Source organism: Nannobrachium achirus (assembly GCF_963921795.1).
Source record: "Nannobrachium achirus genome assembly, chromosome: 1".
Classification (NCBI taxonomy): Eukaryota; Metazoa; Chordata; class Actinopteri; order Myctophiformes; family Myctophidae; genus Nannobrachium; species Nannobrachium achirus.
The window spans coordinates 39,011,512-39,032,997 of NC_137810.1; the positions used below are offsets into that span (position 1 = coordinate 39,011,512).

A 21,486-nucleotide genomic window follows, 5' to 3' on the forward strand; every position below is an offset into this window, starting at 1 on the left:
CAGACAAAAAAACATTGCTGAACCTGACCCTAACTTGGGAATTGTCCTAAATGCCGGTAAGATCAAAATAGGGGCGTAATTTGGCCGTAAAGTGCTTGATGAATCGGGCCCAATTAATTAAGCCCTATATGACCATCAGTATAATGTGCACGCAACCACCAAAGTCTTATATGTCCATTCTTCTTTTCTATATGCAGAATGATAAATGACATCTACAGTATGGTTTATGGTAAACCTTTATTACAAAACTGGCTAAGGACAAATATGCATCAGTTTTACTTTTAAAACATCTCAGTAAATGCCTCTTTCAATTTACCATATAAGTATTTGAAACTAAACCAAACAACTGATATCAACACGTCACTAGCCTCAAGTAATTTGGTAAACACCTACATTTATGCATCATGTATGGTCTGTCGGGTGGGAACCTCATTTCTGTTACTTTTCAGGATTCAAATTCAAAAACGGCAAAAGTAACAGATCGACAAACTCAAAATGCACTGCCTCGCGTCACGTGGTGGATCTACTACTTTTGAGTGACGCTGTAGTACGAACAAGTAGGGTGTTAATTTAGAAGAAAAAAAAACACAAATGTTAGGTTTCTGCCCGACAGCAACAATATATTTTTCACCCTCTTCTTTTTTACTTCTCTTTCCTGAAAACAGAAGGAGCTTGTACAAAAAAGTAAAAAAACAAAACAAAAAAATCACCGACTTCTTTATACCTGTATTCTTGTGATGTGACAATAAAGCCGATTCTGATTCAAAGCCTAGCAGTAATGATGGAGATCTGATAGGTTCACAATCACTGTACATTTGAGTTTTGGCACTTTCATATGTCCCATATGGATAGAATTAGCCAGTAGCTATGCCCTCCCATAAAAGCTTTTGTCCAATGCTAGCTTAGCAACCGGAAGCTTGCCAAGGCTGTTGCCAAGGCAATCCTTGGCAAGCAGGAAGTTATTCTAAGCTAGCATTGGACAAAAGCTTTTTGGGAGGAGCATAGCTACTGGCTAATTGATGCAGGTAGATGCAATTAAAACAAAAAGAAAAACAAATAATAATCAACAAGTGAAGCCAAAGTAAAGCGATGCCCTGGAGCTACGCTACAATATGTTAATCAAACTGTATATTTACAATCTAAAGAAAGAAGCCCAAATGTGACAAAATTCTAGTTCTGTCTAATTAATTAATTAAGAAGACAAAAATAAATATGTTTTGTAAAGATCTAAACCGTCTACACCAGGGGTCTTCAACGTTCTTCAGGCCAAGGACCCCTTAGCTGAGAGAGGGATGAAGCTGGGACACTCATTATATTCCTGATGAGAGGCTAGTTCTTCATATTTAGCTGCTTGTCGTCTCAATTCACTGTTGAGAGGTCTGAGACAAGCTAGGATGTATTGCACAGGTTTTTCTTTAAAGTGACTATGAGTTTTCCTCCAAGTAAATTGATGCTGCAGCTTTGATGGCTTAGTAGATTCGTTTGACAGCACGATCATCAGCGATCATGTGCGTCCGTTTGTTGTTTTTTTATTAACATTCCTCTCACACTAACATATGTCAGTCCCTCTGTAATAAGTCTGAGGACCTGCTAGGGGTCCCGGACTCACTATTGAAGACCCATGGTCTACACCAGTGGTTCTCAAAGTGTGGTCCAGAGACCCTTGGGGTTCCTTGAGGGAGTTCCAAATGGACCTACAAGTCTGTAACTCTGAGTGTTATGGGGATCATTCGAGAACCACTGGTCTACACTATTTTCGTTGACAGAAAAAAACAGAGGATAACAGTTGAGGTTAATCAAGAACATGTGATACAATGACAGTTAAAAGAGACAAAAAGAATACAGCGGAATATTAAAGAGAAGCTTAGAGTGTCCATCTTTGATTTGTGTGCTGTGCATGTTGCATCCTTGGAAGACCCCAGGCTCCAGACAGGAAGTCATGACCCAAAGAGTCTGCAAACATGAAAAACAAACATAATGTCACTTACTAAGTTACTATATATACATTGCCCCTACAAATGAGGGCATTATCCTCTTAATAATCTGGACATACGTTTGTACATATCATCACTGTCTGTCAGGTGGAAACTTTGTATGTCCAAAAGCGTTAATTTTAAGAAAATTGAAAAAATAACCCCGCCTCCCCACACACACAAAACCACTTTCACGATTATTTTGGATATAGTAAAAACTGAAAATACAAGGTCTGTAGCCTACAAACTGACTCCTCCCATTGAATCAGAAGGCAGGAGGAGCCTGGCTGGTTAACGAGGCTACAAGGTCTGTGCTTCAGCTATTTTTGCTACTTTTGTGAGAAACTGTAGGACCATGAATTAAATTATCAAAAGTAACATAAAAAGTTGAAGAATGGAGATTTGATACAAGCAATAATTTAATAATGCACATCTGCAAACCAACTCCTATGTTTAGCTTACAGTTTACAGATTTATCTCATATTACATTCTAACTGCATCTACCTTGGTGCTGCAGTCAAACAACTTATACCTGAGTTTACAAACGTGCCCGTTTATATGAACAAAAGCGTAAAAATGCCTAAAAAACTCACAGGATCATGCAGAACATCATAAAGACGTTCCACAACGCAATGAAGATCCGGAAGTATCGTAAACTGAGCAGGAACTCCCTGATGTTGTCACCTGAAAGACAAAACATAAAATTAACCCCGCAACTACTACATATTCTGGGGGGAACATTTGACAAAAGTAGCTGAACTTGTCAGGGTGGCAAGGGTCCTGATGCTCTCCAGTTCAAATATGATTATTTTGGGGGGTTGCAGCCTGAAAAGGTTGAAAACCACTGAACTAGTCAGTCAACAGAATAATAAGAACCCTCTCTCCGGATCTAATCCGGCAACCTAGGAACGGTTGCCACCAGCTATTCCTCAGTGTAACCTCAGTAAAACTATGCCTAACCCTAACCTTATTCCTATACGTAATCTCAGTAAAACTATACCTAATCCTAGCCTTATTCCTAATCATGACCTCAGTAAAACGAATACAAAAATACAAGAACCGCTGGGGATGAGCAGTCTGTGAAGAAAATGGAGGCGAGTGTTACCTGGCTGTTACCTCTACAGACTAAACTAGACGCAAATTGCAACACTAGATTTTTTTTATAATCGGATGAATCTAGGGTTGCAATACCTCCCATAGGGATCCAATGCATCAAAACAGTTTTTTGCTATCTGATTGTGTTAAACGACTTCAAACTCACCAATATTGTGGCTCTATGGAAAGCTTGGAATTTACTCTTGCTATCTGCAAAGTGTTTGTTTCAGAAAAATCCACAGTAGACATGTTAGGAGCTACTTTCTATCCAAGAAATTTGGTTCAGGTGATCATTTTTTCTAAGTCCTGGAGTTTGGAAGCGCTCGTGGAAAATCCCTCAACGGTCCTGTGACCACCTGGTTCTAAATGTCACATTATGCAGGAGGCAGCGGGACATGGCGTTATAGAAGACAAGCGCTTCCGAAGTTAGAAATAGAAAATAAACCATGTCTGCTCGGATTTCTTGACAGAAAATAAATCATAACAATTATATGGTGGATTTTTCAGAAACAAACACTTTGCAGATAGCAAGAGTAAATTCCAAGCTTTCCATAGAGCCACAATATTGGTGAGTTTGAAGTCGTTTAACACAATCAGATAGCAAAAAACTGTTTTGATGCATTGGATCCCTATGGGAGGTATTGCAACCCTAGATTCATCCGATTATAAAAAAAATCTAGTGTTGCAATTTGCGGCTAAGACTAAACCCTGAAAAACAGTTGTCACATTCTTGTGACACACACACAAACCCACACACCTGTTGTCGGTCCTCCATGTTCATCTCCAAATCCTCCTTGGTGCGACTCCTTCCTCTTCCTGCAAATTAAAATATTTGTTTGTACATGTTGTTATTTTGTTTTGGATTTTGTTTACTGATTATTTGTATATGATCAGTATTTTAGCAGATGATGACATGATGCAAGTAGCCTATACTTACAGTTTGAAATTCAACACAGCTCCTGCATTCACAAGCAAAGTCCTGCAAGTAACAATACAGATAGAAATTATGTGAACATTAGGCATGCAATAATAAAACAAATCGATTTAACTTATAAAAAAAACAACAATAAACAATCAATTAATACAACATTTATTAATAATCCATTTCTATGTTGTACATGTACGTTTAGGCTGTTTTATATAGGCTACTATTAATGTCAAAATGCTATTAATTAATGAAATCTGCTATTTTCACTATTTGTGCATGTTTATTGTGCTACGAAGTACAAAACAACACCAGAAGAAGCGTTTAATTGAATTGTTGAAATATCAAACATGAAAATATACTCGATTAATCAAAAGAGGTAATAAATAGATAGAATGATCACCGAGAAAATAATTGATAGTTACACAGCCTTGGTCAGAATATGTGTGTTTGTGTTGACAGGGAATGCCAGCTAAGCTAACGTGGTAAACAACTGGCAGCAGTAAAGCTTGTTGTCATCGTACAAACACACACTGTACATCCATAGAAACACGACAGCATGCATATCGTTACATTAAAAGACATTTCTAAAGTGCACGGTCTCTTTCTGAAATGTAGATTACAATCATTTTTTACCCGAATATCAGCAGATCCCCCAACATTTTGTCCACATCGCGTGATTCCTAAACCCACCAGGCTTGAGTTAAGACCCGCCTCGCGGAAATGCGAGGACTTCCAGGAGTGGCTGAAATCCCTGCCTGACACATGGAGGGTGGATAAAGTCAGAGGCATGAAGACTTGTAGTTGAGAAAATAGGCCTGGGGTCAATTCTGATATCTTCACAAATTGGTACCACCCAAGGTGATCGTACGTTTTTTACATTTTTGACTTTGTACATGTCTCTAGTAAGTTTACATTTTGGTATGATAACCCCTTCTGAGACCCAGTTTAATAATTGATGTTATCAGCCGTTAGAGTCGGTGTCCCATTAACTTTACATTACAGGGGGAAAGTAGGTATCAGTAGGTAGTAGGTACTTTGCACTTGAGCGAGCAGCACTAACGTTCATGGGCACTTTCATACTTAAGATTATCGAGAGGAGGCGGGTCTTAACTCAATCCTGGTGGATTTAGGAATCACGCGTCCACATCACATTAGAGACGACATACATCCGTTTCCGCAGACGTCATCAGTTTGTTTTTGGAATTTGCCGACCTATACAATTATGTGACTCAAGAGGGCGCTCTTTCACCATATTTGCAAAATGTATGTTTTAGTCCTATGGTTTTAGTGGGAAAGTGAAAGTAGGCCTACATATGTAGGCCTACTTTCACTTTCTACTACTGTATTACAGTAGCTTTTCATGCGATTCAAGCCATTATCCTATTTTCTAATCAATAGTTGGTTTATAATTGTATTTATTTGTTTGTTTGTTTGTTGTTTATGTATTTATGTATTTTTATTTCTGATTTCTGACTGTTCAATATATGATGTTTTTTTTTTTTTTTGCATAGTTTTGTGTATATTTGTCTGTCACTTAATGTCTCTATAAACAAGCCATTGTGCCAATGGGTTTATTAACTAGACCTTGTATCTGAACTGTAGGCTAGGCCTCCTGAAATGTGCTGTGACTTCTAATAATAAAGTAATCAATCAATCAATCAATCAATCAATCAATAAAAAATGTAATTGATTTTAGCACCTTGGTCTTGGCATTAGACCTTCAACGAAGCACTCTGCGCCTTTAATGGATGGTTGTTCTTTCTTCCATTGCCTGGAAGACAGCGGCCTATTGGTTGGTCATTATTTCATTAGCCCTATTAATTTCTATTGGATGTCATGCCCAATGAAGGTCATCGCGTTACAGAAACGACTCTTTTTTCTCAACAACCGCAACATGAATAATTATGTAGCTCGAAGAGAGAACTGTTTCGTTTACTTTCTAAACCAGTGTAGACTGCTAGCCTACTGGCCTACGAGATAATAAAAACGCATATTAGTCTATCTCTGCATCGCATCATTATGACATAAAGAAGCCTGTCATACCACGGCGGCGCATGCCGACAAGAGTTGCGCGCTAGATCGGCTCTTGTTGTTTGCATTGCAAGCGACAGTGTGCAGCACTGTGCAGATGTGGCGTATAGCCTATTATTAGGGATGTAAGGCTGTGCAGATGTAGCCTGTATGTCTGTGGTGTATTAATAGGAGGAAGGCTTGAGTGTCACGGTTTTGGAGGACCGGTGAAGTGGACGGGTGAACCGCGGCGACATCACACACGCCGGAGAAAAAAAAGGGGGGACAGTCAGGGACAATATCGTTGTAATTATCAACAAAACCACTACATGCGACACTTGTAACAGACACTGGACACCATGGAAGCCCTGGTAGCTCTGAATCTAGGCGATCTAACCGCCGCTTTCTCCAAGATGGGAATGTTTCCAGTTTTTGATCTGGCTTATTATATTGTCTCCATACTCTACCTCAAGTATGAACCCGGTAAGTGCGCAGTTCTTCTGCCTCTTGAGCGTGTTTTGGTCTTCTGACATTCTTCATTAACATGTTGGTTAATTGCATGCTATGATAAGCAGGCTGCTTATTGCATTATAGTTTTGATATACTGTTGTGTAGTCTAGATATTGTCTCTCACACTATTTCAATTAGTTAGTTATTGCTGCTAAATTTCTCATTAATGCAAAAACATGAGGGGGAACTATTTGCAGTAGCTACTGTACCAACATGATAGGCATATTTCCAAAAAAGGCAATCAAATCTCCCCCCCCCCCCCCCTATTTTAGCAGTCATTATGCTCTTAGCAACAACATGAACTACTTTCCACACAGGAGTGTTGGCCAACCAGTCACTGCAGGGGATTATCTCAACCAGCTTTTATTATATAATGCTTTTAAAGTTAATGCTTGTATTCACCATTTAAACTCTGAAAACTAACCAAGTGAGCAGGAGGAGCAGCATGAAATCTGATAGACAGAGACAGTGCATACCAACAGCTTCAAGCTGGGAATAAATAGAAGATCCTTAAATAGAAGTTAGTGGCCATGCACACACACACGCACGCACACACGCACGCAGGCAGGCACGCACACACACACACACACACACACACACACACACACACACACACACACACACACACACACACACACACACACACACACACACAGTGGACACACTGCAACACATTTTTAGCTTGTTGATCTGCTATTAACTAATAGCCGAAAAATGGAGTTGAACTGTTTCTCATTTTGACGCCAGCGGTCCCCTCAAGGGCCCATGGGGTCCTCCCACAGCCCACTGGCTGTAGCATCATCTTGTGTTTTCTTCTGACAGTGGACTCAAATTGATATTGTCAACACCCTCACAGTTACACATAAGCATACACGGTTAACAGTGACCGGTGAAACACTTTGTCACATCTGTCATTGTAATAACACCCTTCTCACCCCACAATCCTTAGCGATCATTTAATGGAACCAAATCCATTTGTTCCCTTTCATTTCCAGAGATACAAATGGCTAATTTGACACATAGGATTTTGCTTTGTACACATTAGTTGCTGCCTGTGTTTTGGTATAAACACAAAATAATCCTCCTCCAAGCCTCCATGATTGGGTGAATCTTACCCCATACATTGCACATAATCTCTCAAGAACAGACTCTGATGCTACAAAGGAAAAGGAACCTTTCTTTGACAATGGCTAGCCAGATTGCATTTCACATGCACTATACTGAAGAGACTATTTGTTTTGCAAATGAGAAACCTGTTGCTTTGCAAGAGCAGCTCCTGGTCTGCACACAGAGTTCAGCCACATGTCCCTGTAGTTTCCTGTTCACTCCAGTGTAACACACCACACATGAATGAGCTTGGAGGGGCTTGATGTTGTGAGAGGAGAGAGAGAGAGTTTGAATGTAAAACTGACTTAATTAAAACCCATTTCTTTGATAATTTTACGCAGGACTACAACCACTTAAACCATATAGAGTTAGTAAACTGGACCAGAGTTGGCATGGACGGCTTTTTTTATGTTTACACCAAATCTCTTAACCAAAAATAGCCGAGCCGTTGTTGGGAGCTTGTAGATCTGCTATTCTTGTCTAATGTTCCTCCCCAGAATATGGATGCTGGGGTCATTAATGTACAGGAGTGGATAATCAAAACAGTACCGTCCATCATTCTACCTAAATCAATCTCTGAGATTAAACCGAACAAAAATAAGTAATAAGTAATCAAGATATAAAGATTATCAAAAACAGACTATACATTAACGAATGAACATTTTTTGTTTGCTACAAGACACAAGACAGAGACAAAAATATAAGACTGACCAACACAACACACAGGAAAAAGGAACAACACAAAACAAAGCACTAGCACTAAGCTAAACAAACTACAACTAACCAGACTAACACATAGGTTAAAGCAAATAAATACATAAATATGATGGATTAAAACAAAACCAAACCTATAACCAAAAGAAAGAATGAACGATTGGACTAAACACCACAGAAAGGGAGGGAGAGCGAGAGAGAGAGAGAGAGAGAGAGAGAGAGAGAGAGAGAGAGAGAGAGAGAGAGAGAGAGAGAGAGAGAGCACAGGGGTCAAAGTTTAAGTCGGGCCCAACAGTTGCAAGGCAGGAGAAGAAGGAAGCTGCATGTATTTATAGGGTGACATTCCTTAGGATCAGATTGCTCCACTTGAACTGTGCGCTAATCGTACCACAACCCCGATACCCCCACCTGTTGTTGGGGGATCTGTAGTGCCCAGTCTCTCAACTACACTTAACTTATGTTCACAATTTGTGTAGTAATATGCTACTTGTTGTAAAATGTGGCAAGAGGGTGTGAATTGTTTTTCATTTTTTGACGCTGTGGTCATGTCTGGGTTCAGTCAGTATTGGGTGTTGATAATGGTTGCATATCATTATCAGGGTGTGCAGTGCACCAACATGCTCTACTACCATGTGTGGGTAGAGATTAAAAACAAGCAAGTGAGTGCGCGCCCTTGTTTTTAACACACACACACACACACACACACACACACACACACACACACACACACACACACACACACACACACACACACACAAACACACACACACACACACACACACACACACACACACACACACACAGAGAGAGAGAGAAACAGTACAGTGGTAGCTTTCACCAACTGCTGTAACTGTCAAAAGACAAGAACACATGTTTATCACAGTAAACTCTTGTTCATAGCCTTCTCTTCTTTCATTCATCCATTACAGTGTCTAGAAGAAGATCATGTATTTTGTTAAGACCCCTGATCTGTCATTCATTGGTGCCCCCATTCACTGCCCTGGAATGAAGTCATGCTGAGTAGTCTTCTGTCCTGTGTTTCGTCTATTTTCGAATGGCTGAAATGTTAAGGGCTGAAGTGGGTAATAATAATAATAAAAATCTAGTAATAATCAAAGTAACTAGTAAAGTTACGTTTTCAAATAATTGTTATGGATCAAATTGTATGTGTAGTAGAAGTATTAAAGTACAGAAAATTGGAAATACTCTAGTAAAGTACTTAAATAAATGTAAATGTACTTAGTTATTTTTCACCACTGCTGATGACAGTTGACCGCTATCATAAAATAGTTCGGCCTTGTTTCTGTTCTCATACCTAAAGAGAGTGACAAGACACAACATATAAAGTAAACACATTGGAAGATGAAACCCGAGGCTGTTTTTATAGTTTGTTTTCCTATCCAGGTTAAAAACTATAGCAGGGTAAAACATGGCAGGCTGCAGAAGAATGACCAAGCGACACGACAGATGCACCTAATCAAATTAATAATGGCTGTGTTAGATTTGGTGTGGCTATACTTGCACATTGGCACACCCTAAATCCAACACAACTACACTGCTTAATAGCCTGCCATGTTTTTATCTGCTGTAGTTTATCATCTGAATTGGAAAACAAACAACACAATTAACCTAGGGTTTCATCATAACCCTTTAAAGAGAATTACTTAGATGCTTTAAATGTTTTGATCAGAACACAACACTGTCATATATGAATCCCTTCTAGCGCTGAGCCTTATCAAATAGATGCCTTATCGATTCTTTATCAATTGATGCCTTATCGATGCCTTATCAATAAATAGAGCAAACGTTATTTACTCAATTCAACAGATTTAAACAAAGCAGGCGTAAAATGGATAAAACCCAAACTTTGGTGATCAAGCCTTTGCTGTGGCTGCCCGAGGCTCTAGAATAGCCTACCACTTAATATTAGAGTTCCCAGTCCATACATTTTAATTATTATTGAAGACACATTTATTTTCTCTGGCTGTTGAGCACAACTAAATCTGATACTCGAAGACCATAGATTCCACCTCACTGTTTTCCTCTGTGCATATTTAACTTGTTGTTGTATACGGTATCTTATCGTGTCATTGATGTTTCTTCCTGCTGTGTTGTATAATACTGGTTGGCTTCATCATTGAAATGTGCTATATAAATAAAATTTGAGTTGAGAATGTATAAAATAGGGATTTAATTTAGTTAATTGGAAAGGAATTTGATACCTTGGGGTTTTAGTTTTTCGTTGGATAATGCTTATGATGTACTATACAGTATGTTTTCTATGGCTGTAGCTATTAATTATTTTCTTAGCAATTAGTCTACAGGATAAATAAGTGACACTGGAAGTGTTGAAGTGATGACACGGAAGTGAACTGTCAAAATTGGAACACTATCAAACTGAAGCTGATACATGGGTTTATTTCTGTTTACTGAGGAGCTAGAGAGACAGGGAGATCCCTGTTACTGAACAATCACTCCATCAGATACCATCAGAATATAGAGCTTTAACGTTTTAACAAAAAACTATTTTTTTCTTCACCAAAAATATCACTTACAGTACATTTCCTTTAATATCTAATATGTGATCCACAACCTCACAATATGCATTGCGATGTTTTCTGAGCATAGAGATCGGCTATTCATATTATGTTTTGGGGGAAATACATTTCCCTTGATTATTTGATTGAAATCAATGTATTTTTATAATCAATGAAATTGATCTTTTCTGTGGTGTGCAGGCGCTGTGGAAGTGTCCCGTCGCAGTCCGGTGGCGTCCTGGCTGTGTGCCATGCTCTACTGCTTTGGAAGCTACATCCTGGCAGACGTCATGCTCGGTGTCAGCCCCCTCGACTATTTCCAACACAACAGCCACATCCTCCTGGCCTCAGCTGTCTGGTGAGAAAGTTCACAGAATGCCTTTGCCCTTCACTGAGGAAGAGATAAAGTTTCAAGTTTGTACATTATAAAACTTAATGGAACATTTGGCTAAGAGGTTTCACCTTCACCGCCTTTTGTTGCAATGTTGTAATAAACCACCTTCTCTGGATGTCTGTGTCCTTCACCAGAATGGGATATTAGCGCGAGTCATTTACCTTTGTGTCGCCTGTGTTTTTAAAGCTAATGTACGATCGATACGTTTTATATCCATTGTCTCTTTCTCCCGATGGAGAGATTTAAAGCCACTACATACTCCCTGCTAACAGCCGAAGTTTGTTTGGGTAGGCAATAACTTCTAAATGATGTAATTCAGAACTTTGTATGGGTCTCTCTCCAAACGTATTTAGACTGTGCGCACCATCAAGATCTTCTGACGATCAGTTGGTCAGATGTTCAAGGCGGGTGTGATTTATTTAGTATTGTTTCCACTCTCAGCCCAGCTTCATCATGCCAGCAGTGAAAGTGAAAATAATTATGAAGAGACGTATCTAGTCTCACAAGCTAACCTCCACGAGGTACAAACACCTCTGTAATCCTTCTCGGGTTACCATGAATAAACACAATCTGTCGCAAGAAATGTCAAAACTTCTGTGACAAATGTCCCACAGTGTGGCGGAAGGGAGATTCAGCATCTGTACTAGGACCAGTGCTGCCGTGCTGGCTGTACACAGTGATAGCTAATTATTCTGCCCCAGATTGTAGCTTTAAACATGGCTTCTTAGAATAAGACAGGATACCTCAAATGGGGCTAAAAATATATACAACAAGTGCAAAGATAAACAGACCATCCTGGTCTCCAGCTGGTCCATATATCTCCTCTGCTAACCACTTTGGCAAGTAACCAACAACCAACCATTTAGAGATTCTCCTCTATTCTAAATACTACTGTATAAGGCTGGTATAATACATTTCCATGACACTGTGACCAGTGGAAAAGACTATTCATTTCCTGCCTTAATCCACACAGAGAAAGATTCAGCACAGTAGGTCTGAACAAACAGAAGTTAAAGCTGTTATACTTAACAGTTTTTTGTTAATATTAGTGTTATTTTTGCGACCTTCAGGTCGCAGTTTGTATGAAAACGTCCACCTCGTGTCCGTCTGTCCATCAGTCATGCTAATACCGCCAGTCACGCTTTATGTTACTCACATGGGTCTGTGGCGTGTCGCTGATTGCCTGCACCCGCCTGTTGTATAACACGCAGTTTAACGTGTCACTGATTGCAGGTCAGATGTGGCGATCCTCTCGCTCTCACCTGGGTCTGTGTGTGTGTCTCTGTGTCTCTGTGTGTGTGTGTGTGTGTGTGTGTGTGTGTGTGTGTGTGTGTGTGTGTGTGTGTGTGTGTGTGTGTGTGTGTGTGTGTGTGTGTGTGTGTGTGTGTGTGTGTGTGTGTGTGTGTGTGTTTGTGTGTGTGTGTGTGCTGTATTTAGAAGCTCGGTTGTTTGCGACCTGACGGTCGCTTCTCGCCGTTAGGGCATGTTACTTGTAGGCTACTCAGTATGGTACAGTATGTTAATACAATATCTAGTACATATCTATGGTACAGTATGTTAAATACAATATAACTAGTACATCTGTATGGTTAGAGTATGATAATACAATATAACTAGTACATCTGTATGGTTAGCAGTGTTGGGGAAGTTACTTTGAAAGCGTAACTTGTACAGTTACAAGTAACTCAACATGGCAGTAACTTAATCAAGTTAAAGTTATACCCCTGGAGAAATGTAACTTATAAAGTTTCAAGTTACATAGAAAAAGTAACTTGAGTAACTTGAGTTACTTTTTTTTCAGCGTTAAATTGAGAATGTACATTTGGTGTACATGAAACAAAATATAATATCCTACAAAAAAAGTCACATGCCAGCAGAAATATGCCTCTCAACTGAGTTTTACGTTTTATTTCAAAAAGGTTGACATTTTCTTTATTAAACATCTGTGTTCCTAATATAAAGTTAAAAAAGAAGAAAATTATGATCTGTTGAGGACATTTGATCGTCAATCTTAACAAAACTTAAAGGTGATACACCATGCATTTAAAAAGTATTTATGTCATATTGTTTATGTCCCAAAAACGTTTTTCAAAAGGTTTGAGGCTAAATTACCACTCCTGAATAGAGACCTCTCTCATTTTTGAATGGCTCTCAGAGCATTTCAGCTGCAGTACCACCTTTGGCCTGAACTGCGCCACCCCCCCAAAATCCTTTTGATTCTTTTTTTTTTGTTTTTTTTTTTTTAAATTTTGGAAAAAAAAAATGTTTTCCTTTTTTTTTGTTTTTTTTGATGACGTCACAATCGGCAGATGACGTCACAATCGGCAGCAAATCTGAACAGCCTGTTTTGAGAACCCGTGGGATACTTTTAACCTTCGCCTTCTCAAAACCAGAGAAAGACACATCGGTCTGAAATGGGACTTTGTGAGGATAGAAGGTGCTAGTGGGACCCAAAAAAAGGTTTTAAAATAGGAAAAGTGAAATTTCACGGTGTATCACCTTTAAATGTAAAATTATAACTTCGCTTGTAACTTCTTGTAACTTGAGCCAAAAATGACCCAAAAAGTATCTCAGTTACTTGATGAGTTACAGAAATATGAATGTAACTTAGTTACCAGCAAGTTACAGCAACATGTAACTTAGTTACATAACTCAGTTACATGTAACTTTAACTTCCCCAACACTGATGGTTAGAGTATGATAATACAATATAGGCTAACTAACACAACTATGGTGGTTGGAGATGATCTCCCTGATGACGATCTATGATTTATGAAGCTCAAAGGGTACTATCTCACTTTGGCAAATGGGCTTAACAGGTTAACAATATACCGGTAGCTCAGTAGTAGACATTTCTCAAACGGGACATTAAGCATCAAGCTATTTTTCCTATTCAGGGATGAACATTTGGCAGAAATAGCAGATATAAAGCACGCCTCGCTGCGACTCATTGTGATCTTGTAAATTGCCTATTTTTGGCGAAGAGGTTTAGTGTAGCGCAAAAAAAAGGTGGGGGCCTAGTATAGAGCCCAGGAGGTCAACTAAGTGGTCAATAGCATCAATGGGAAAAGTACTAAATGATGAATATTGTAGATATATTCTGTTACAAATAAAAGTCCCCTATTTAAAATGTACTTGAGTAAAAGTACAATAGTATTGCCATCAACATATACTTAAAGGGCCGCTGGCGTAGGTTCCGGGCACCTAGGCTCCAAAGTAGCCTGACAGCACGCAAGTTCAAGTCCCGATTCCGATGGCCTTTGCTGCATGTCATTCACCATCTCTCTCCCCATTTCCTGTCAACAATCAATAAAAGGCATAAATACAGTATATATATTTAAAGTACCAAAAGTAAAAGTACTCATTGTGCAGAATGGCCTATTTCACGTTTTAAAATTTCTATCTCTAAAATGTCTAAAAGTTTAACCGTAGTAACTAAAGTTTTCAAATAATTGTAGTGGAGTAAAAAGTAAAATATTTGTCTCTGAGATGTATTGGAGTAGACGTAAAAGTACAGAAAATTGGAAATGAGTGAATTATGTGAAAGAAAACTTAGTTACTTTACACCACCGGTTGATAGACATAGGTATAAACAACAACACATGTAACTGTGAAGAAAGGGGATGTTTTAAAACAGTATCTCTGTCTGTCCCGTCAGGTACCTGGTCTTCTTCTGCCCTCTGAACCTCTTCTATAAGTGCGTGGCGTTCCTGCCCGTCAAGCTGGTGCTGGTGGCCATGAAGGAGGTGGTACGCTGCCGCAAGATCGCCGCCGGCGTCCACCACGCCCACCACGCCTACCACCACGGCTTCCTCATCATGGTCATTGTCGGCTACGTCAAAGGTCAGCGTCTGCCGCTCTCCTATATGTCCTGTTTTAGCTCACAACCGAGACTTATTTTAAACGTTTTTAATAATCTGTATGGTAGAGCAGTGGTTCTCAACCTTTACAGGCTGTGATATTCTTCTTATATTATTTGACAATTTCGCCTATGTTTGCCCAGTTTTATAGTATAGTTTGGTGATTACCTTTGATGCCGTAATGCATTTAATTTTGTTTTAGGTATTACAAATTTGGACCCTGGTGTCGGGTAGGACACCATACTGGTTGATAATCTGAATGAAGATATGTGAAGCAGATGGTGCATCATAGTTTGTAGCCCAGGCATTGTTGCACTTTGTGCCACTATCATTATTGTAGCCCAGGCATTGTTGCACTTGCCTCTCAGTCAGGAGCAGTGTTGAATTAGTCTTGAGTCGCATGCCAAACATTGAATCACCAATACACCACTGGTCAGGAGAGGGAGACAAAGGTAACTATTTGTCTTTATTTGGAGATAATAGCACTGGTACGGTAGGTCAGCTAAGAGTATGTGAATGCGAGTCCGGAGGCAGAGGTTTTCCAGGCCCTTTCCAATGCCCTATGGTCTGTGAGATTTGTGAAGAATGCTGCTACGCCTACAAGGCCTTGCGGGTCCATTTGGAAAAGTGCGTCCAAAAAAGCTAATGAAAGAGCTAAATGAAAGCGGTGATGCGAGACGCAGGGTTTTTGTCCTAATTATTTCCATCTATTTTTATGCCTGTCTAGGATCTGGAGTGGCTCTCATATCCAACTTCGAGCAGCTGCTGCGTGGTGTGTGGAGACCCGAGACCAATGAAATCCTCAACATGTCATTGTGAGTGAGAGTGAGTGTGTGTGTGTAAGTGAGTGTGTCAATCTCCCAGAGGACCGATGACTGCGGATGTGTAAATGAATCTGTCACTGTCTCCACAAGCAGGGAGGGTTGTTAGAGCAGAGTGAAACCAAAGACTAGACTGTAGTCACCAGGACACCATGAAGGATGAATGCTTTTACAACAGTTAACATTGTGCTCAGTGTTGTACCCGAACGCGTTCAATGAACGATCGTTCACAAACGCGTTAATATTTTGGGCGAACGTGAACTGAGCGTTCTTTGTTTCCGTTTGGTGAACGCTATTGTCGAACACGTTCATTCTGACGTCCATGAACGGCGCTCGTCGGCTCGTTCGGTCCGCTGTCTTCTGTCCTCGCGTCTTTCTCTTCATTCACATTTCACATTATGCTCCAAATAACACCCGCAGCTGCAGAAGACCTCGCGAAAGTTGATATGTGCGCGGACTGAGGCGCGCCTCGGTGCTGTCTGCCTGGGTGCTTCTCTTCTTCCTTGTTACGTCTCACAAGTTGCAACGCAAGTAAAGCCTGACTACTTCGCTGTGTTGCATGCCGAAAATAGCTGATCTGCAAGCTCACAACGCGTCGCATCCACAAGACAACGTGAGCTTGTAGATCATCTATTTTAACCAACGCTTAAACATGCAGAAGGGCGTGACGTTTAGAAACCTGACTTCACAATAAGCCCCTTTTCCACTGCAGCTTTAGCACCACACCACACCACATAAATATATCTACATTTTCCATTACACAAAAGTAGCCCTATTGGTAAGAAACAAATTGACCCTTAACTGTGATTATAATACAATACTAATTTGTATTACAACTATCCTAAATTATAATACACTATAATGGATTATAACTGTGATTATAATACACTAGGCCTATAAAGTATTAATGTATTACTATGATAATTATAATACACTATAATAGATTATGATAGTGGTTATAACACAATAGAATCTATTATGAGGGTGCAGGAAGACTGGGCACTAGTGGTGGGCACCTAAATATTGTGGGCACTTCAATGTTAAGTTGGATGAAATACGGTAATTGCTGCGTGTGGTTCTATTTGGGCTGTGTCAATAATTTTGACAAATAATAGCTTGCAGCAACTTAAAAAATCAACTGAGCGGTGGTTTCCCCCCCCCCCCCCCTTCCCCCCTGTGTGTGTGTGTGTGTGTGTGTGTGTGTGCGTGTGTGTGTGTGTGTGTGTGTGTGCCTGGTCTGGCCTGGCCTGAACAACAGCGCCCCTCCCTTAACATGTGTGGTCAGAAAAGGTTACTGCAGGCTACAGACAGACAGACAGACAGACAGACAGACACGCAGACAGACATACCCACACACACGGCCACGTATAGGAGCGTTGTGACCACCGCTCAAAAAACAACAACAAAAAAAACCCACTTGAATAGCCAAAAGTATAAAACTATTACGGTTAAAAACTAAAAAGAACTAAGTTAGTTTATTTTGGGGAACCATGAACTTTAGTTCAAAATGTAGAATTATGAACTAGGAAATGAACTAGTTCATTTTAGAAGTGTTGAACTTGAACTTGAACTAGTTCATTTTGAAAGTGAACTTTCCCAACACTGGGGGAGTACAGTTCCGGCACGAATTTCAAAGCACTTTCAGGATCTCGGAGGCTGGGGTGCATCTGCACACACAACGGGCCCAACGGGCAGAACTCCCGTTGCGCCACCCCCTCTCAGGCCAATTTGATACTGCAGCTGAAAATCCTCTGAGAGCCATTCAAAAATGAGAGGGGCTCTCTATTCAAGAGTGGTAATTTAGCCTCAAACCTTTTAAAAAACGTTTTTGGGACAAACAATATGGTATAAATACTTTTTAAATGTATGGTGTATCACCTTTAACGACTTTAATGCCAGTAATAATACTAGTAATTTGCTGCTGTTCACTCTCATGCGCCAAACTCACAAAGTCGAAATCCATTCATATGAAAACACGCTTACAACGTTCAGGTACATAGAATTCACAATAGGGGTGCATGGATAAATTGCAATCAGCGAGTCCCTGGTTCCATTCCTAGCCAGATGAACCATTTGCTGAATACCATTCCCTTACTCCCAGTCTCCCACTCTGCATTTCCTGTCTCTCTTTCCACCAGTACTCAAATCTTTCACAACGTTAAAATACTGTTACAAGTGAAAGCACAAAGGATAAGGTGTTACTAAATGTAAAAGTTTGCAGAATGTCCCATTTTAAGTCTTTTGAAAATAGCAGATATAGGGCTAAAATTATTCCAAGTTGTACTTGAGTACATGTGATTGGTTACTTTACACCACCGCTTTCCACTGTCATTGGCTAAACATGAATGTTGTGGTGTTTCTGCAGCCCTACCAAAGCCAGCCTGTACGGAGCCATTCTGTTCACCCTGCAGGAAGCTCACATCCTGCCTGTGTCCAAGAGCCTGCTCATCGTCGTCTTCACACTGTTCATGATCACAACCAAGGTGAGCACCTTCACCAAGCTTATCTAATGGAAAAGAGTCAATATAATAATCAGTAAACCCACACACACTCACACATGCACACGCACTTACGCACGCACGCACGCACGCACGCACTTACGCACGCACGCACGCACGCACGCACACACATACTGTAACCACAGAGATATCAACTGTTATCAACCAAGCAACTCATGGGAGTGGTTAGTTGTTAATATCAAGGTGACATTTAGAATGTGTTTATAGTCCTTTTAGAGCACATACTCTGTCATATTGGGCACTCATTTAAAGATGAGTTGAAATAAAGAACATCTAATCTAAAAAAAACAAAAAACAAAACGTATGTGTGATTATATTGGCATGTGCTAAGCAATTTAAACCAATAAAAATAGCTGTCCCTCTTCCACAGCTGATTCATTCATTATACACTAGAGCACTGGTTCACAAGCAGTGGGTCAGGACACATTTTTATGGGTCCCTTAATTTTTGTTTCCTAAATTCTGTTTTGAATTAATATTATTTCAAAACATTTCCAAAAACATTCCCCAAAAATATGAAAAATGCAATGATATTTCTAAGTAGGCTGATTTCATTAATAAATAAATAAGAAATCTAAGAAATTCTATAAATTAGAAAACAAATGTCTAAGAAAGTGAAAATAGCCGATCTACAAGCTCAAAACGCGGCACGAAGCCGACACGTTGTGAGCTTGTAGATCTACTGTTTTCACTAGTATGTCTTTTGGGTCTCGAGCTAAAAAGTTTGGGAGCCACTGCACTAGAGGGCTCTGCTATTCTGTTGTTGAATGAAATAAACATGGTGCTGGACGCAGCGTTACAAACAATGTCAAAATAGTACTAAAAAATATGTTCATGAAAACATTGGAGGTACACATCATGGCAGTCTGTGGGATCACAGATCAACCGACGTCTCTAACCAGCACGTTTTCTGCTCTCAGGTGGTGCTGACTGCCCGCCACTCCCACGCCTCTCCCTTCGCCCTCATCGAGGGGTGGGTCTGCCACCTGCTCTTCGGCTCCGCTCTGGGCGCAGCTGAGGAGGACCACCACGCCGCCCCGGCCTCACCCGCCAAAACCAAGGAGGAACTGGCCGAAGGCACTCGCAAGAGGAAGGCCAAGAAAGCAGAGTAGAACGCCACCCTATGAGACTACCAGCGAGAGGAGAGAGAGACCTCCCCTCATGATGGGGCTTTCCTGATCCTCACCGAGGGAACAGGGGAAGTTTGATGTTTACCAAATAAGGCCCTTTCTATTCAGGACAAACGGTGCTTTCTGCATATTTTACAGTATGAGGACTCTGTAAATAAACGACACATTGAAGACATCGAGCCAGCCAGTACTAATGAATTGTTTCATACCAAAATGTGATATTCACCATTGACAAAAATGACTGCTAGCATGAACATAGATCCTACTATAGAATATACTTGAAGTTTTAAGTGACATTTTGTGGTTAGAATGTATTTTTGTTAAAAGCTCTATATTCTAATAGTAATCATTGCTATGGAGTGCTAGTGAGATGGATTACCAATTTCAGCCAGTCAGGAGAGAGAAACCTTTCATTAGCTTCAATGCCAGTTCCAGTTAAAAATGTGTCTGCTCTGTGTTGTCTCTGCTGCTTTGTGTCATCACCAATTTCACTTGTTTATCCTGTATCCTGTATGAGTTCTCTTGTGATTGGAAGAAATTGGTATTCTGACTTGAAAATCTATTTTCTGTTTACTTAAGTGCTGGAGAGACTGAGAGACCCCTGTTACTGAACAAACGCTCTATAGCAAAGACTATATGAATATAGAGCTATTCAACACTTACTAGAAAAATGTCACTTACTCCACTTTTTTATAGGAGGCAAAGCTGATTTAATTAATACATATTTATTCAGCAATCATTTATCATTTAAATACTGCTGTCCCACACTGGATACAGTACATCTTGTTTTGGAATGAAACTGTTCATATTGACTTATTTATTTGTGTAATTTATTGTTCATCAGTGCATCAGTATATGTGGTAAACCTTGTTGTGGAAGAAACATGGATCGTTTAGGACAGTGGTTCTCAAAGTGGTTCCCTGGGACCCCCAGGGTTCCCTGAGAGGGTTCCAGGAGGTCCCCAGCAAAATAATTTAATATAGCGTTTAACCACTATATATTTCAGCTACTTTTGACAGCTTTTACAATATGTCACAAAATATTTTCAAATGGGATTCCACGGGCCAGATTCATATCAATTTGCGGGTCCTTGACATGAAAATGTTTGAGAACCACTGGTTTGGGAAGTCTTTTGGCCTAAATATGGCCCTCCTTCAACGGATATCAATGGATGTTTGGGTTCTGTCAGTCCACTCAAGTTTTATTTCTGAACAGAACACATTTTGGAAGAAAAGCACAACGTCTGACATTAAATCAGAAAAGATGTCAATAAAGCAACAGTCGTGAAGAAGCATTGCTGCTTTTTACACAGGAAGGAAAAGACCCACCATGTCTTTGAATAAAGTCATGTTGAAAACATGTCCTGTTGCTTTCCCATTTCATCACCAACATTATTATGAAACTAACTGCTCTAGTCTGGCACTCAGGTGGCAGTGGTGTAAAGTAACTAATTAAAAGTAAGTACATTTACTCAAGTACTAATGTTTAGGTATTTCCTTTTAATTTACTGGAATATTTCCAATAGTTTATTGTCAATACTTGTACTTCTACTCCATTACATCTCAGAGGCAAATGTACTTTTTACTACACTACAATTATTTGAAAACTTTAGTTACAAATTACTTTGAAGATTTTGAATATTATTACAAAACATTACAAATAATGACGTGGTTAATTACAGTAACCACCCTATTGAGCTTGTAGATCTGCTATTTTAAAAGGTTTTTATACATGACGTTGACAAACTTGTGAAATACTGCATAATAATGAGTATGAGTTCTTTTACTTTTTTTAAAGTAGGCCTATATTTTGATGCCAATACTTTTGTACATTTACGCAAGTTTAGAGCTGATCACCCTGAGCTAGCAACCTCTGGCGAGGGTGTATAG

General features: G+C 39.8%; 2 protein-coding genes across 2 annotated transcripts; one reads left to right on the plus strand and one right to left on the minus strand.

Moving 5' to 3' along the window:
• Positions 1–975: 975 nt before the first annotated feature.
• Positions 976–4,708, minus strand: smim7 (small integral membrane protein 7). The gene is made up of 5 exons (XM_080735751.1): positions 4,630–4,708; positions 4,006–4,047; positions 3,826–3,884; positions 2,567–2,657; positions 976–1,953 (listed from the first exon to the last, which is right to left on the minus strand). Exons 1-5 carry the CDS (start codon positions 4,653–4,655, stop codon positions 1,938–1,940), a joined length of 234 nt encoding a protein of 77 aa, XP_080591877.1. The 5' UTR covers positions 4,656–4,708; the 3' UTR covers positions 976–1,937.
• A 1,657-nt stretch (positions 4,709–6,365) lies between these two features.
• On the plus strand, positions 6,366–20,479 carry tmem38a (transmembrane protein 38A; the record flags this gene model as incomplete). Its single annotated transcript, XM_080724388.1, has 6 exons — positions 6,366–6,489; positions 11,076–11,232; positions 14,927–15,111; positions 15,856–15,943; positions 18,315–18,432; positions 19,388–20,479. 6 exons carry the CDS (start codon positions 6,366–6,368, stop codon positions 19,577–19,579), a joined length of 864 nt encoding a protein of 287 aa, XP_080580514.1. The 3' UTR covers positions 19,580–20,479.
• Between the last annotated feature and the right edge of the window lie 1,007 nt (positions 20,480–21,486).